A 15089-nucleotide genomic window follows, 5' to 3' on the forward strand; every position below is an offset into this window, starting at 1 on the left:
TTTTATTCTATACATCAAGAATTATACTATCAACCACTGTAGAATATCTACACCATTTATTCTTATTTATAAAGGGTATAATTGTGGTATAGTTGAAAATAGAAAGGAAAATAAAGGGTGTAATTGTGGTATAGTTGAAAGTGGAATGGAAAATGGCATCATAGCTGAATTTAATTACTTTGGGTGTGGAAGAATATTAAAAATAAGAAAGAGTGTATATCTGAATATACAGCAATTCCATATCTGAACTGAATCGACACTTACCTTCCTCCAACCAACTAATCCAATCCTATTCCTTTCTCTCTCTCTCTCACACACACTACACACACATTACATATCACTCGTCTATATAATTTCCTCCCACTGTAGCCCCCTAATTCCCCTTCATCAACTCCTCTCCTTTCCTTCAATTGCTGCATAACTTAACTCAGCAAACATAGCTAAGTTTTCGGAAGTTATGGCGGAGGAGGAAGCAAACAAGGTTGAGCAGCCGGCGCCGGAGACCTGCTCCGAGGCTCCACCGCCAAAGCCAGAGCCAGAGCCAGAGCCAGAGCCAGAGGCGGTTGAAGCTCCTCCCAAAGACGTGGCTGAGGAGAAATCCCTCATTCCACCTCCCGCGGCGGAAGAGAAGTCTGCGGTTGATGACTGCAAAGCCCTTGCCATAGTTGAAAGTAATTCCCTTGAATTCGACCTCTTAATTGTAATTCAGGCTAAATTATTGCAGGAATTGAACTGATTTTCAGTTGGTTCAAAACTATCGATTTCCTTTTCTGCTGAAATTTCGACGTTATTTTGGGGATAAGTTGTATGAGAGGAACAATTAATTTGTGAGTAATTTCTGTTTGTATTGCCAGAGCCTGAAAAATTTGAGGAGAGTAAACGTGAGGGATCTATGGGCAGAGGTACTCACTCTCACTGATTTCATTTGGCTGGAAATTTCATTTGTGAATTAGTTGAATTTTACAGTTATATTAAAATTCTCTCAGATGCTGAGCTTGCGCGTCTAGCAACAGAAAAGAGGCTGTCTTTAATTAAAGCGTGGGAAGAAAGTGAAAAGTCAAAAGCTGAAAACAAGTGAGTGCTTTCTTCTTCAACCATGAAATCTTTATTTTGTCTTGGATGTTATGTTTATTTTATACTCCCTACATAATAGAAACTTATTAGTGTTTCCACCATGAATGAATGATTATGTTCTTCCATATTAAACTCTGTGTTAACTGCATGTCTTTATGAATGAGTGAGAAACTTTTTATGTGAAGTTGGACTTGCCTCTTGCTCATTGTAATGATGTTAGCATGCATGATATTTGCTTCATGACCTTTTTTTCGAGGAATTAGGCTTTGTGCCTCCTTTCTTTTCTCTCCTTGCTCACTTTTTTCTCTGAATGCTCTCTGTTGATGCATCTTTTCCTTTCTTTATCTCTGAGATAGATCTCTTTATCCTTTTTTGTCTAAGGAGTAGATCAATATTGTATCTTCTTTTTAGGTTGTTTTGCTTTAATTTCATGATTGATCTTAGTAATCTATTCATAACCAATTGTATAGGAGGATAGATGGAAAAACAAGTTTAAGACTTTTGAACTGCAAATTCATCATCAAGAGTTGATACCCGTGTTAGATGCTTCAAATACCAAATATGGATCTAAAAATTGTACTTGACTCTCTGGTTGCAGGGCCCAAATGAAAATGTCTTCTATTGCAGCTTGGGAGAACAGCCAGAAGGCGACTTTAGAGGCCCAGCTTAGGAAGATCGAGGTAGTGATTAGTGAATATCATACGTCTTCAACTGTGCATACTTGTATCAACATTTGGGGGCAAGTAATCATCCATATTCTTGCTTCTTATACAGGAAAAATTGGAGAAAAAGAAAGCAGAGTACATAGAGAAGATGAAGAACAAGATGGCGCTACTCCACAAGGCTGCGGAAGAAAAACGAGCAGTGATTGAAGCCAGGCGTGGGGAAGATATTCTCAAGGCAGAGGAGATAGGGGCGAAATATCGTGCCACGGGAACTTCTCCAAAGAAACTGCTGAGCTTCTTTTGAAGCTATGTTATATCGGGTTGTGAAACAGAAGTTGAATTTTTGCATTTGTGTTCCTTTGGATATCTATTTAACTTTGAGATGTATTGTGTGGTAAACTAATGTTTGCTTTTTGATTAGCATGGGTGCATAGAAGGCGTTCATTTGTTTATAGATTCATTTGGGAAAGTCATTTCATTTGTCTGAATCTTGATTCAGTTTTTATATATATGTTGTTTTTAAGCATGAGTACATATAATGATAATCACAATCCCAAATAAGGTTGATGGAAGGTCCATAAATGAAACCCGTTGCCTCTTCGTCACGAAAACAGAAGAGAATATAAGGTGCAGAATGGTCCCCTTGGGCGATGGCTAATGTCTTAAATTCGTACTATGTCGTTGGCAACTTGTTGAGTTGAGTTTGCTTCATCTACTATTTTAAAAGTGTGTTTGCCTCTCCTGTATAGTTTGGACTGTGGGGACACATAAAAACAAGGACAGACTTAAACTCATGCCAAGCTAAAAATAAAAATAAAAAAATTGTATATCATGTCAAATTTTTTGGTATTTTGCATGAATTGCTATGCAAAAACTTCTATGAATGCAATTAAATAACCTAGAATCGCAGTGAGTGAGTTGGAATAGTTTTGGTCTTTTAGTTGGATGAAATGAATAGTGTTTTTATCATCATCAAATTCAAGGTACTTAAATTGACGGGTAGAGGAGAGGGGCCACCACGTTACATGTGAGTGAGCTCAAAGAGATTGGCCCAACGCGCCGCCGGGGACCTCCAATCCCTCACGGATGATATTGTATAATAACGTTATTTTTATTTATTTATAATTTACTATTTTTATTTTTAGTTTGTCATATTAGTAATATATTTTTTAAAAAGGCAAATTACTGTAAATATAATAAAGTTTGATCAAATTTGGATTTGTTATCGATTATTCTATTGCCAAAACATTTCATTCGCTTATGTGTTATAGAGTTCTAATATTTTTTTTTAATAGACAGTGATGACCTGAATGCATGATTTCTCAGCTTCTATAACTCATACAATTTCATAAAAAAAATATCTATGGGATGATTGAGAATATATCCAACCTTCATTCAAATTGTTTTTTGAGTTGGTGACGGACCAAAATATACCCTTTGTTGTGATAGAATAGAGCAATTGTGTAATCGAGACAAACAGAAACGTAATGAGATACAGAATTTCGTGGTTCACCAACGTTGTGTTGGCTATGTCCATAGGCAGAGAACGGAGAACATATTATATTCAGATTGTTTTCAGATTACAGAGTTGTGTGCCCTACTTCTATATAAATAGGCACACGGACGACAGACTAGGCCCAATATAATAATTAAGGCCTAAAACAGAAACATAGCATATCGTCCCCGTTCAGCTAGCAGTAAACTATATAGATTCAAGGTATACTAACACCCTTATAAAATACTACTAGTATACTTATATAGAAATTATTTCGGAGTGTAGTTGGAATAGGGTAAATATGATTGAGTTTAGACAAAATTTACTGGGCCGATCCAATTATTCTTGTGCGATAATGTTAAATGTTAGATGTAACCATGCATCACCTATTGAGAGTCGTTGGATGTTCATGAAATAAGATCAATGGCTGAAAATGGAAGAGAATTGGTTAGATCTTTTGGAAAGAGTTGTTGCGAGTTGTCAACCGTTTTTCTGTTATGTGAAGTGATGAGTGTGAACACTCGAGCTGGGACCACGAGCTACAAGAGGCTGGGAGCTGAGTATATAAAGGAACTCAACACCAAGAGCACACATATCACACACACTAGATTCAAGGAACATATCATCATCATTTGATTAGCTTTGTGTAGCAGAGTGAGATTAGAAGTGATAGGAGATTGATACACAGTAGCCTTGAGATGTAATCCACCCTCACGCATACATCAATAAAGAGTGAATCCATTTCTTGCCCGTGGACGTAGGTTTGCCAAAACCGAACCACGTAAAAATTCCCTCCGTGTTGTTCTTCTTGATCTCGTTCAATCGCGCCCCGATTATAACGAGTGGAACTGGTTGCAGATCGAGAAGATGAGCTCAGCGAGGCTTGATGTTGAGAAGTTCTCAAGGAAAAATGACTTTGGATTATGGCGCATCAAGATGCGTACGATGCTCATTCAACAAGGCTTGGGTGATGCGATCAAAGATGGTGCGGATAAGGGAAAAGAAGCCGAAGATGCCGATGAGAAAGCGGTGATGAAGAAGCAAGAACTGCTGGAAAAGGCTCATAGCGTTCTCATCCTTTCCCTCGCCGATAATGTGCTCCGAGAAGTGTCGAAGGAAACCACCGCGGCTAGGATCTGGCCTAGGCTTGGGTCGTTGTACATGACTAAGTCTCTGGCGAACAGATTGTACATGAAGCAGAAGTTGTACTCCTTCAAGTTCGTGGAAGAAAAGTCGATTGGGGAGCAATTGGAGGAGTTTAACAAATCGATGGATGATTTGGAGAACATCGACGTCAAGTTAGAGGATGAGGACAAGGCTATTATCCTCCTGAGTGCTTTGCCGAAGAGTTTTGATCATTTGAGGGATGCCATGCTCTAGGCAGAGAAAAGACTATCACTCTTGAGGAAGTACAATGCACACTCAAGTCTAAGGAGCTTAGAAAGGCAAGCTCAAATCAAGATTCATCATCAAGCCTAGCTCTGAATGTGAAGGGGCAAAACAAGGGAAAGAAGAAGAAGTCTTTTCAAAATCAGAAGCACCAACATCAGAAGCAAACAGATGGATTGGGAAAGAAACAAGAAGTTGCCATTACTGTAAAAAAACCTGGACATCTTAAGAAGGATTGCTATTCATGGAAGAAAAAACAGAATGAAGATAAATTCACCCAAAATCAGGCAGATTTGGCTGAAGAAAATGAGGTCACTCATGTCATGAATGTGATGGAACCAGGGATTGAGAAATCATGGATAATGGACTCAGGCTGCAGTTTTCATATTTGTTCCAACAAAGAATGGTTTGAGAATCTTGTTAGGGCAGAGGGTTCAGTAATGCTGGGGAACGATCAGGTGTGCTCCATAGAGGGAATTTGGAACATTAGGCTCAGAACAGAAGATGGAGCCATCAATATTATCACTCAAGTCAGGTACATTCCTGACATAAAAAGAAACCCCATATCCTTAGGCATGCTTGAGTCAAAAGGTTTTAAGTCCAGCTCTGAAAATGGATGCATGACTGTATCTAAAAATGGGTAGTTATAATGACTGCTGAGAGAAGGAACAATCTCTATTATTTGGCTGCTGAAACTGTTGTTGGTTCTTCAAATGTTGTTGTGAAGACTGATCTTGTGTTGTGGCATAGAAGGTTGGGCCACATTGGTGAATCTGGGCTGATGCAGCTTTTTAAAAGGGGTGTTGCAGTGAAACCACACAAATGTGAGTATTGCATTTTGGGTAAAAGCAAAAAGCAGCCATTTGAAGTTGGCAAGCACACTTCAAAAGCTATCTTAGATTATGCTCACTCTGACCTCTGGGGGCCTGCACAACCAAGCACTATGGGTGGAGGAAAGTATTTATTGTCCATCATAGATTACTATTTGAGGAAAGTCCTGATATACATTCTGAAAGAGAAGTCGCAGGCATTTGAAAAATTTAGAGAATGGTGCCAAGAGATGAAGTTGAAGCAGGGTAAGGTTCTCAAGTGCTTGAGGACTGACAATGGATTGGAGTTCTTATCTTCAGAGTTTGAGATTTTTTTGCAAAGATAATGGCATTCAAAGACATAGAACGGTGTGGCGGAGAGAATGAACAGATCTCTTTTAGAAAAGGTCAGATGCATGTTATTTTCATCTGGTATGCCTAAGGTGTTCTGGGGGGAAGCAGTCACCACTGCAGCTACATTGATCAACAATTCACCCTCTTCTGCCATAGGAAATCAAGTTCCAAATGTTAGATGGTATGGTAAAGATGCCAGCTACAATCAGATGAGAGTTTTTTGTTGTAGAGCGTATGCTCATTGCAAGCAAGGGAAGTTGGATGTAATGATTGGTCATCAGCATGGGGTAAAGGGATACAGATTGTGGTGCACAGATAAAGGGAATCAGAAGATTATCATCAGTAGAGATGTAATTTTTGATGAAACCTGCATGACTTATGTAAGAGCTGAAGAACAGCTCCAAAATAGTCAGAAGTATGTGGTCTTTTGAGTATTTTGATCTAGGTGGAGCTGAGTCCTCTGCAGCTGCTGAAGAAAGAACTACTCAGGGTGAAGGTGTGTCTTTGACTGATGTGGCTGGGGGTGAACATTCTGAGCCAACCCGAAGCAGTGACAGTGAGTACATGTTGGCTAGAGATAGAGTCAGGAGAGTAGGGAAGAGACCATCCAAGTATAATGACTAAAAGATGAGTTTTTTTGCCTTATGTGTTGCTGAGATTATAGAGCACTCAGAGCCTGCTAACTACTCAGAAGCTATGAAGAGCAAGGATAGAGAAATGTGGGTCAGGGCAATGAGAGATGAGATTGAATCTCTGTTGAAAAACTAGATTTGGGTTCTAGTGAAGAATCCTGGTACTCAAAAGCTAATCAGTTGTAAGTGGATTTTCAAAAGAAAAATTGAGGTTGGGGAAGCAGAAAGTATCAGGTATAAAGCTAGGCTTGTAGCAAGAGGTTTCACTCAAGAGGAAGGGGCGGATTTTAATGAAGTATTCTCACCCGTGGTCAAGCACACTTCTATAAGGATCTTGTTGGCTCTGGTTGCGAGATATGATTGGAAACTGCATCAACTAGATGTGAAAACAACATTCCTTCATGGTGATTTGGAAGAAACAATTTATATGAGCAACCAGATGGCTTCATAGCACCGGGCAGTGAAGGTATGGTCTGCTTATTGAAGAAAAGTCTTTATGGATTAAAGCAAAGTAGTAGGCAGTGGTATATCAAGTTCGATGAGCATATCTCTAGTTTGGGTTTCAGAAAATCTCACTTCGACAACTGTGTATACATTAAGGAAAGTAAGGGGATTGTTGTAGCTTTTCTTCTCCTATATGTAGACGATATGTTGGTAGCAGCACCCAACATTGATGAGGTGAGGAAGGTGAAATCTGGTTTGGAGATGAAATTTGAAATGAAGGACCTGGGAGGCAAGAAGAATACTCGGGATAGATATATTCAGAGAGAGCTCATGTTGGTTCAATCTGATCATATTAAGAAGTTGCTAGTAAAGTTCCCTTGCCAGCCATTTTAAGTTGAGTATGGATCAGAGGCCGAGCACTGATGAGGAAAGGAAGGAGGTCAACAAGATACCATATGCAAATATTATAGGAAGTGTTATGTACACGATGTTGTGTACTAGGCCAGACTTGGCACAAGCCATTAGTGTGACTAGCCGGTTCATGGCTGATCATGGGAGACAACATTGGGTTGCACTGAAATGGATGCTCAGATACCTCAAGGGTGCATCAAAATTTGGTCTGGTTTACAAGGCAGAAAGTGATCATCAAGGTGGAGCTCTCGCAGGTTTTTGTGATTCGGACTATGCTTCCAACAGAGATAATCGAAGGTCACAAACTGGTTATGTTTTTAATTTGTTTGGTACTGCAGTAAGTTGGAAGTCGGGACTTCAGCATGTGGTGGCCCTATCAACAACGGAGGCTGAGTATATTGCTATTACAGAAGCAGCGAAGGAAGCCAAGTGGTTGAAGGGGATTTTGGAATACTTTGGTGAAAGACAAGAAACTGTGGACATATTCTGTGATAACAACAGTGCATTGTCTCTTGCAAAACACCAAGTTTTTCATGAGATGAGCAACCACGTTGATGTAAGGATGCGTTTTGTCAGATATGAAGTTCAGAATGGAGAGATAAGAATGGTGAAAGTTTCAACAGATCACAATGCTGCAGATATGTTGACAAAGTCATTGCCAGCCGTGAAGTTTAAGTACTGTCTAGGGTTGGTGGGACTTCAAGAGTAGATCAGAAAGGAGTTTGGCAAGAATCACAAAGTTGATGTCATGATTAAGGTGGAGATTATTAGATGTAACCATGCATCACCTATTGAGAGTCGTTGGATGTTCATGAAAGAAGAACAATGGCTGAAAAGGGAATACAATTGGTTAGATCTTTTGGAAAGAGTTGTTGCGAGTTGTCAACCGTTTTTCTATTATGTGAAGTGATGAGTGTGAACACTCGAGTTGGGACCACGAGCTACGAGAGACTGGGAGCTGAGTATATAAAGGAACTCAACACCAAGAGCACACATATCACACACACTAGATTCAAGGAATGTATCATCATCATTTGATTAGCTTTGTATAGCAGAGTGAGATTAGAAGTGATAGGAGATCGATACACAGTAGCCTTGAGTTGTAATCCACCCTCACGCATACATCAATAAAGAGTGAATCCATTTCTTGCCCGTGGACGTAGGTTTGCCAAAACCGAACCACGTAAAAATTCCCTTCGTGTTGTTCTTCTTGATCTCGTTCAATCGCGCCCCGATTATAACATTAAATAATTGAAAAATGTGGATAAAACATAAAAATTATTGCGACAGAAAATAATAAAAATAAATACAGTATGCATTAATATGGGGACACCAAAATGATAAATGGGGTCTCTTTGAGGAACAGAGAGATGATGATTAGAGCATCCACAACCGTGCTCTTGCCAGCGCCACGGTTGTGGGCCCGGCCCCACTTTTTCTGCCTGCTCTCTGGCAAGAGCACAACACCCACAGTTGTGCTCTTCCGCAAGGACGAGCACAATTCAATTTAAAATTCAATTAAACAAAAACATTTCCATAATATTAAAATTCATTAAAAAACCACAATAAATAATACAATTACAAATAAAATAAAAAAGACATAATTAAATTCCTAAAAATTAAAAATAACATAATTAAACTCCTAAAAATTAAAAATTACATAATTAAAATCCTAAAAATTGAGATTGAGAGAGTTGTTTAGTATAGTGTCATTTTTTGTGTTTGAAATGAGAGTATTTATAGATGAAAGTATGAATTTATGGGTAAAAATGATGGAAAAAAAAAATTAAAAGTGTGAAAAAAATGGATATATTTTATTAGGAAGTGAGACAATATTTTTTTAATTAATTTTGAAATTTTCAGATTTTTTCGATTTTTTTAAAATAATAATAATAATAAATGATAAATCAACGGGCCAATCAGAGCATGCCACGTCGACGCCTTGTGCTCTTGCCGCTGGCACGGCCGTGCTCTTAGCTAAGAGCATGTCCGTGCCAGCGGCAAGAGCGCAGCGGCGGCGGAGCGCGTCCTTGCCAGCGGCAAGGACGGACGAGCAGCATTCCACCACCGTTGGGATGCTCTTATTAACTTTACTAACTTTCGAACGTTTACCATATTCCAGGAATATTATTTCTCTGATTTATTTTGAAATTCTTTTCGACTTTTAAAAATTCCCTTCCCTCGCTTCTCAAACCTTCTCTTTTTTATTTCTGTCTTCTTTAACAGTTCCCTTTTTTTTGCAATTTTTCAATTGAGTCACACTCTTGTATTTCTATTTGAATTATAGATTATATGTTATAATCACAAATATAACTGACCACACATACAATTAACGAATTAATAACTTGCAAGTGTGGTTTCGGTAGTGTCACCGCAAATATATTATACTGTGGACCTGAAAGTACCGAAACACATTTCCTACATTTAACCCACACTCTGAATACGATATCATCTCTTACAAAATCACAATGGAAACAAAAAAGTACATTATGATCATCATGTGCACAATTTCACCAGAAAAAGGAAACAATATTGTCGTGAAAACACTATCATTTTTTTGTCTTCAACATGAATTATTTTGCCATGCATAAATATAAAAAATTACTATACCGCTCGTGATTCTTTCTCTCTCTCTTGTATTTGTATACATGTTAAAGTGTCCATGATTGAATATAATCTAATGGGATCTGGCAATCCAACTTGAATGCCACGTCATCGAATTATATTCATCAAAAATAGGATCATATCCAAGATTTGAGGTATGATTAAGAGCATCCACAATGGTTTAGGACCTCCCATAGCCCTCACATAGCCTTCCCACTGCCATATCATCCAGCACTAAAATCCTTCTGCCACATCATCTGGACATGCAACTGGACATCAAATAGCCCTCACATAGCCTATCCACATCACTAATAACAATTATATAAATTTAATTTACAATTGTAGCAACATACGAAATTTAATTTACGAGATAAATACAGGAAAATTGAATAATACTATTAAAATTTCAAAAAGTATAATAATTTAAAAAAAATACATTTAAAAAAATTACATAAATTTAAATAAAAACTAATACCTTCCAATCCTCCGCGCCCACAACTCTTCAATTAAATCCTTTTGGAGTCGAATATGAGCCTCCGTCTGACGCATGTCGGCATGTGCTTGGAGGAGGGCTTCTTCATCGTGAGGTACCCCACCTCGTACGTTGGCGGCGGCGACGCCGTGGCTTGGACCGGCTTCATCATCGTCATTGGCCCAATCAGTCAGTTGTACACCTTCATCTTCGACAATCATGTTGTGCATGATAATACAGACGTACATTATATCAGCAATGCAGTCGACATGCCACAACGCGTTGGTCCCTTAACTGCAGCCCATCGCGCCTGAAGCACACTAAATGCGCGCTCCACGTCCTTTCGCGCCGACTCCTGCCGCGTCGCAAAGTAGGCCTTCTTCGCATCTGATGCGCACCAGGTCGTCTTCACAAAGACGGGCCACCTAGGGTATATCCCATCCGCCAAGTAGTAGCCCATATCATGCTGGTTGCCGTCGGCGACAAAACTGATGGCCGGACCGACGCCCTGGCACTGCTCGTTGAAAAGGGGCGACGAGTTGAGGACGTTTAGGTCGTTGTTCGAACCGGATATCCCAAAATACGCATGCCAAATCCACAGCCGGTAATCAGCTACGGCCTCGAGGATCATCGTGGGATTCTTTCCCTTGTAGTCGGTCGTGTAGAACCCCTTTAGGCAGCGGGACAGTTCTTCCACTCCCAATGCATACAATCTATGCTGCCTAACATTCCTGGGAACCCATGCTGCTCCCCGTGCATCCGCAGCAGATCCTGGCAATCTTCGGGGGGTAGGCTTTCGGAGATACTGATCACCGAATACTTCAATCACGCCCTGACCGAAATACTTCATACATTCGAGGGCAGTCGTCTCACCGATGTGGAGTTATTCGTCCCACATGTCTGCCGAAGTGCCGTAGGCCAACTGCCTGATTGCCGCAGTGCACTTTTGAATAGGGGTGTGGCCGGATTTGCCAGCCGCATCGTGCCTGAAGCGGAAATACAGATATCGCTGCTCCAAACCGTTAACAATACGCATAAACAAGTCCCGCCTCATCCTAAAACGACGCTTGAAATGGTTGGGGTTAAAACGCGGCTCCTCTGCGAAGTAATCTGTGAACAGGCGCTGATGTGCAGCTACATGATCACGATCAGCCACTTGTCAACGGCGGACAACTGTTCGTAGGCGAGGTACCGGCGGCTGCATATAACTCTGCATCCATCGATCAACCTCACGACTCGTATAGGCATCTAGCTCTTCGTTCAGCATACGCTCGTACTCATCAGCATCCCCATCACTACCACCACCACTACCACCGGCATTACTCATTTCTTAAATTGATCTTGTACAGAAAGAAAGATAGAGAGAGTACTCATTAAAACAAGTGGTGCGAATGAAAATGACGTCCAAAGCGCGTATATATAGTGTTTTCGAAAAAAAATTAAAAATTAAATTCTGACGCCGCTCCAGAGCCTACAATGGCGCCGTGAGGATCGGCGTTAGAACCGGCGTCACCACACGAATCGGCATGGGTACGCCGAAATTGACGCCGATTTCGCTGACGCCGGTCGCAATGGTTCGGCGTCAGAACCGGCGTCGGTGAAAAATCGGCGTCGCGGTTTTGACGCCTCCATTGCTGATGCTCTAATATGGGAAGAAGAATCACCCAAATCCTGATCCAAGGAAAGCCACTCTGCAAAAATAACCTTTGGCAAACACAATTGTTTCTTGTGTTTGAATGAAGGGTCCGATGATTCCTCAACGTCAATTTTGGCAGCTATTTTCTTGAGATAAGAATGGCAATAGTTTTTTTTTATCTCGTTGTCAAATGTTGCACTATCTGAGACCACCTGCACCCACACATCAAATTCAATACCCCAAACCATCATGTAAACTATTTGTATGTGAAATTCTTGTTGCCTAATAGTTTATGAAGGGTCAAAATGGTGTCCTCTTCCACCGTGCTGAAGCCGCCGCGCTTCAGCCCAGGTCTTAAGTAATTAATCCACCTTAATCTACAGCTCTTGCCATTTCTTTGTAAACCTGAACCTTGTCATTTATCAGATAATAATTGTATAAGATCATAAGATATCCTATAAAAATGTGGACTGACCGGCATTTATAGGAACCGAGCTCCAGCAGCCATGCCCGTGTTTCAAAATATAGTTTCTGAGTCTTTGGTCTTCGTCTTTGGTCTTCGTCTTGGGACCATAACCCTTTATTATGCTTCTTCTTAGGCTTTTCACAACCCGTTCTTATTTTTCCAAATATATGTACTAATAGTATGTTATTTCGCTAGCATGCACAATAAAAGGAGAGTTGTATATATTTATATGAGGGTGCCTAGATATTCAAAATTAAGGATTAGTTAGTTATGCAAATTAAAAATGATTTGACATGAGCTACCTCTTGATAATTAAAAAGACCGGTAGATTTGGGGCATGGGCGAATCTAGCCTATTAGGTGGTGGGGCAAATGCCCCTCCTCAATTCTTGTTTGCCTTTAGACTATCTCCATCCGTGACACTCACTCAATCTAACCTCAATCAACTTTTTAATAAAATATTCATTTCTCTATCCTCCACATACACAACTCTCCCCCAATTCAACACGCATCAACTTTTTTACTTCCATCAGTGACCTCAACCCAACCCAATTAAATATTTTCTTTTTCATATATTTTATATTAATATTTTAATTTATAGTTAATTTAGATATATTAAATAATGTGATTCAAATTTAAAACAGAAAATATTAGATATTCAAATAATTAAAGCACAAAATAATAATAAATTACACACATTAAAAAATACAAGGCGATAATAGAAATAAACAAACCAAAATACAAATGAAGAGTGAAAAAAAAAAGCTAGCTTAAACAAGATAAACATTAGTACAGAAATTAAATAATAATAATTAAATAAATTAAATTAATAACTAAAATAAATTAATTCAAATGGCTTTTTTGGAAGAATGTTTCACAATGAGTATTGGAAGGATATATGGATAAATATAATAATAATTGAATAAAACAAATTCATAACTAAAAGTAATAAAAAAATCAAAAATTAATTTAGTGTAAAATGTTCAAGATTAAAAATGTAAATATATATATGGATAAATATATTTCTTATTGCAATAAAAATATAAGTACAAATTTATACAATAACCAATACAACTAGTAATAAAATAAATCAATAAATAAAAGTAAAGAAATAAAAATAAAAGTATTTCAATATTGACCAATAGGATAAAGTCATGTGTACATGACCTCCACTTTTTGTTTGGGCCGGCAGGTTGACAATGGAAGAAGAGGTTGGGTTGGGTTTATTTAGTTTAGAATTATTTTTATTTGTGTCTTTTTTGTCTTATATGGGTGACCCTCCCTCCATTGTCACGGATGGAGGTGGTCTTATAAATTTGTTATAAATTTTTAAATATAGGTTAAAAAGTGTACTTATTGCCCCTGCTCAAATATAATTTTTTTTTCTATATATCATTTTGCCCCTCTTACGATAAAATCCTGGATACGCCCATGATTTGGGGTATAAAAACAAGGTCTGATTGATTAAAAAATTTAATCTTTTAACCGACGAGTTTAGTTAGTGACTAGGTGTCCTTTGTGAGGCAAGACCATAAAGAGAGTCTACTCAACACAGTATCTCATTCTTGTGTCACTTAGCAGGCTTAAACCTACTAATAGCGACCTCATTTACTATTATTAACCATTTTTTTGGGTCCACTTCCTCAACTATCTATTCTATCTTAATTCTTAATAATCAATGGTTTGCTCAGGAATTAAATTCATCCTTCTCTAAAGACATCGTGTAATTGGTTGCCGTGGGTAATTAAAATGATATACTAGTAGCCAAAGGCCATCTTAGAACAAGCAGTGAGAATAGTTTTCAATTTGGTAACTTGGAATAGATAGTTCCAAAAAAAAGTCAGGAATAAAATAAAGCAGTGTACTAGTCATAATTTGGTACGCGTGTTTTAGAAAAATATATGATCTCATAAATTTAACTGAAATCGTACTATGCTTTCTGGAATTTTATTTATTTGGCCAATTAAATCATACAACTTGCAAAGTCATGCGCGCAGAAGTGAACTCATGCAACCATGGTACTCGATGAATAAACAGCGAAACCAAAGATTTTGTAACAAATTAAATCAATGTGTTGACTTGAGGTCTTTTCATAATGAAAAAATGTATCTTGAAAGTTCTATTAACAACGCTATCCAAGGCTGTACAGCCAAAAAAAAATCAATTGTTGGACCAAAGACCCAAAGGATTACCAAAAAATTTCATTTATTATTAGACCAATGATATCAATACCCAAATGATTTACCCTAAGAATTTAAGATTGCTCTATATCCAAAGTGAAGGATGGAACTCCTGGTCCGAGTCATATCCCATTCGACTACACACACCAAGCATCTCCAACGGTGCTCTTGGCCAACGTTGCTCTTGGGGAAGGACGTTGTCCTTGCTGACGGCGCGGCACCCTGCTGTCCGCCGCTATGCTCTTGCCGTTGGCACGGACGTGCTCTCTCTATGCACAGAGCATGTCCGTGCCAACGGCAAGACCACGAGCAGCCGACGTGGCATGCTCTGATTGGCCGTTGGTTTATCATTTTTTATTATTATTTTTTAAAAAAATCTGAAAAATTCAGATTTAATAAAAAAAATATTTTTCCACTTCCTAATAAAATATATCCGTTTTTTCCACACTTTTAATTTAT

The 15089-nt window shown here is 38.7% G+C and overlaps 2 protein-coding genes and 1 pseudogene across 2 annotated transcripts; 2 read left to right on the top strand and 1 right to left on the bottom strand.

Annotated features, from left to right (window-relative positions):
* Positions 1-238: 238 nt before the first annotated feature.
* Positions 239-2262, top strand: LOC121797145 (remorin-like). The gene is made up of 5 exons (XM_042195881.1): positions 239-671; positions 855-902; positions 987-1074; positions 1673-1754; positions 1849-2262. Exons 1-5 carry the CDS (start codon positions 458-460, stop codon positions 2041-2043), a joined length of 627 nt encoding a protein of 208 aa, XP_042051815.1. The 5' UTR covers positions 239-457; the 3' UTR covers positions 2044-2262.
* A 5000-nt stretch (positions 2263-7262) lies between these two features.
* On the top strand, positions 7263-7982 carry LOC121796503 (secreted RxLR effector protein 161-like). The gene has a single exon (XM_042195340.1). It carries the CDS (start codon positions 7263-7265, stop codon positions 7980-7982), a length of 720 nt encoding a protein of 239 aa, XP_042051274.1.
* Positions 7983-11483: 3501 nt separating this feature from the next.
* Positions 11484-12980, bottom strand: LOC121796504 (annotated as a pseudogene).
* Positions 12981-15089: the final 2109 nt, after the last annotated feature.

Source organism: Salvia splendens, chromosome 3, assembly GCF_004379255.2.
Source record: "Salvia splendens isolate huo1 chromosome 3, SspV2, whole genome shotgun sequence".
Lineage (NCBI taxonomy): Eukaryota > Viridiplantae > Streptophyta > Magnoliopsida > Lamiales > Lamiaceae > Salvia > Salvia splendens.

Bases quoted from the DNA above. Each gene is read 5' to 3' on its own strand.
- LOC121796503 (XM_042195340.1), top strand. From the start codon at position 7,263: ATGGATCAGAGGCCGAGCACTGATGAGGAAAGGAAGGAGGTCAACAAG.
- LOC121797145 (XM_042195881.1), top strand. From the start codon at position 458: ATGGCGGAGGAGGAAGCAAACAAGGTTGAGCAGCCGGCGCCGGAGACC. The intron at 1,075-1,672 runs GTGAGTGCTTTC...CTCTGGTTGCAG, and splicing joins AAGTCAAAAGCTGAAAACAA to GGCCCAAATGAAAATGTCTT. The intron at 1,755-1,848 runs GTAGTGATTAGT...CTTCTTATACAG, and splicing joins CCCAGCTTAGGAAGATCGAG to GAAAAATTGGAGAAAAAGAA.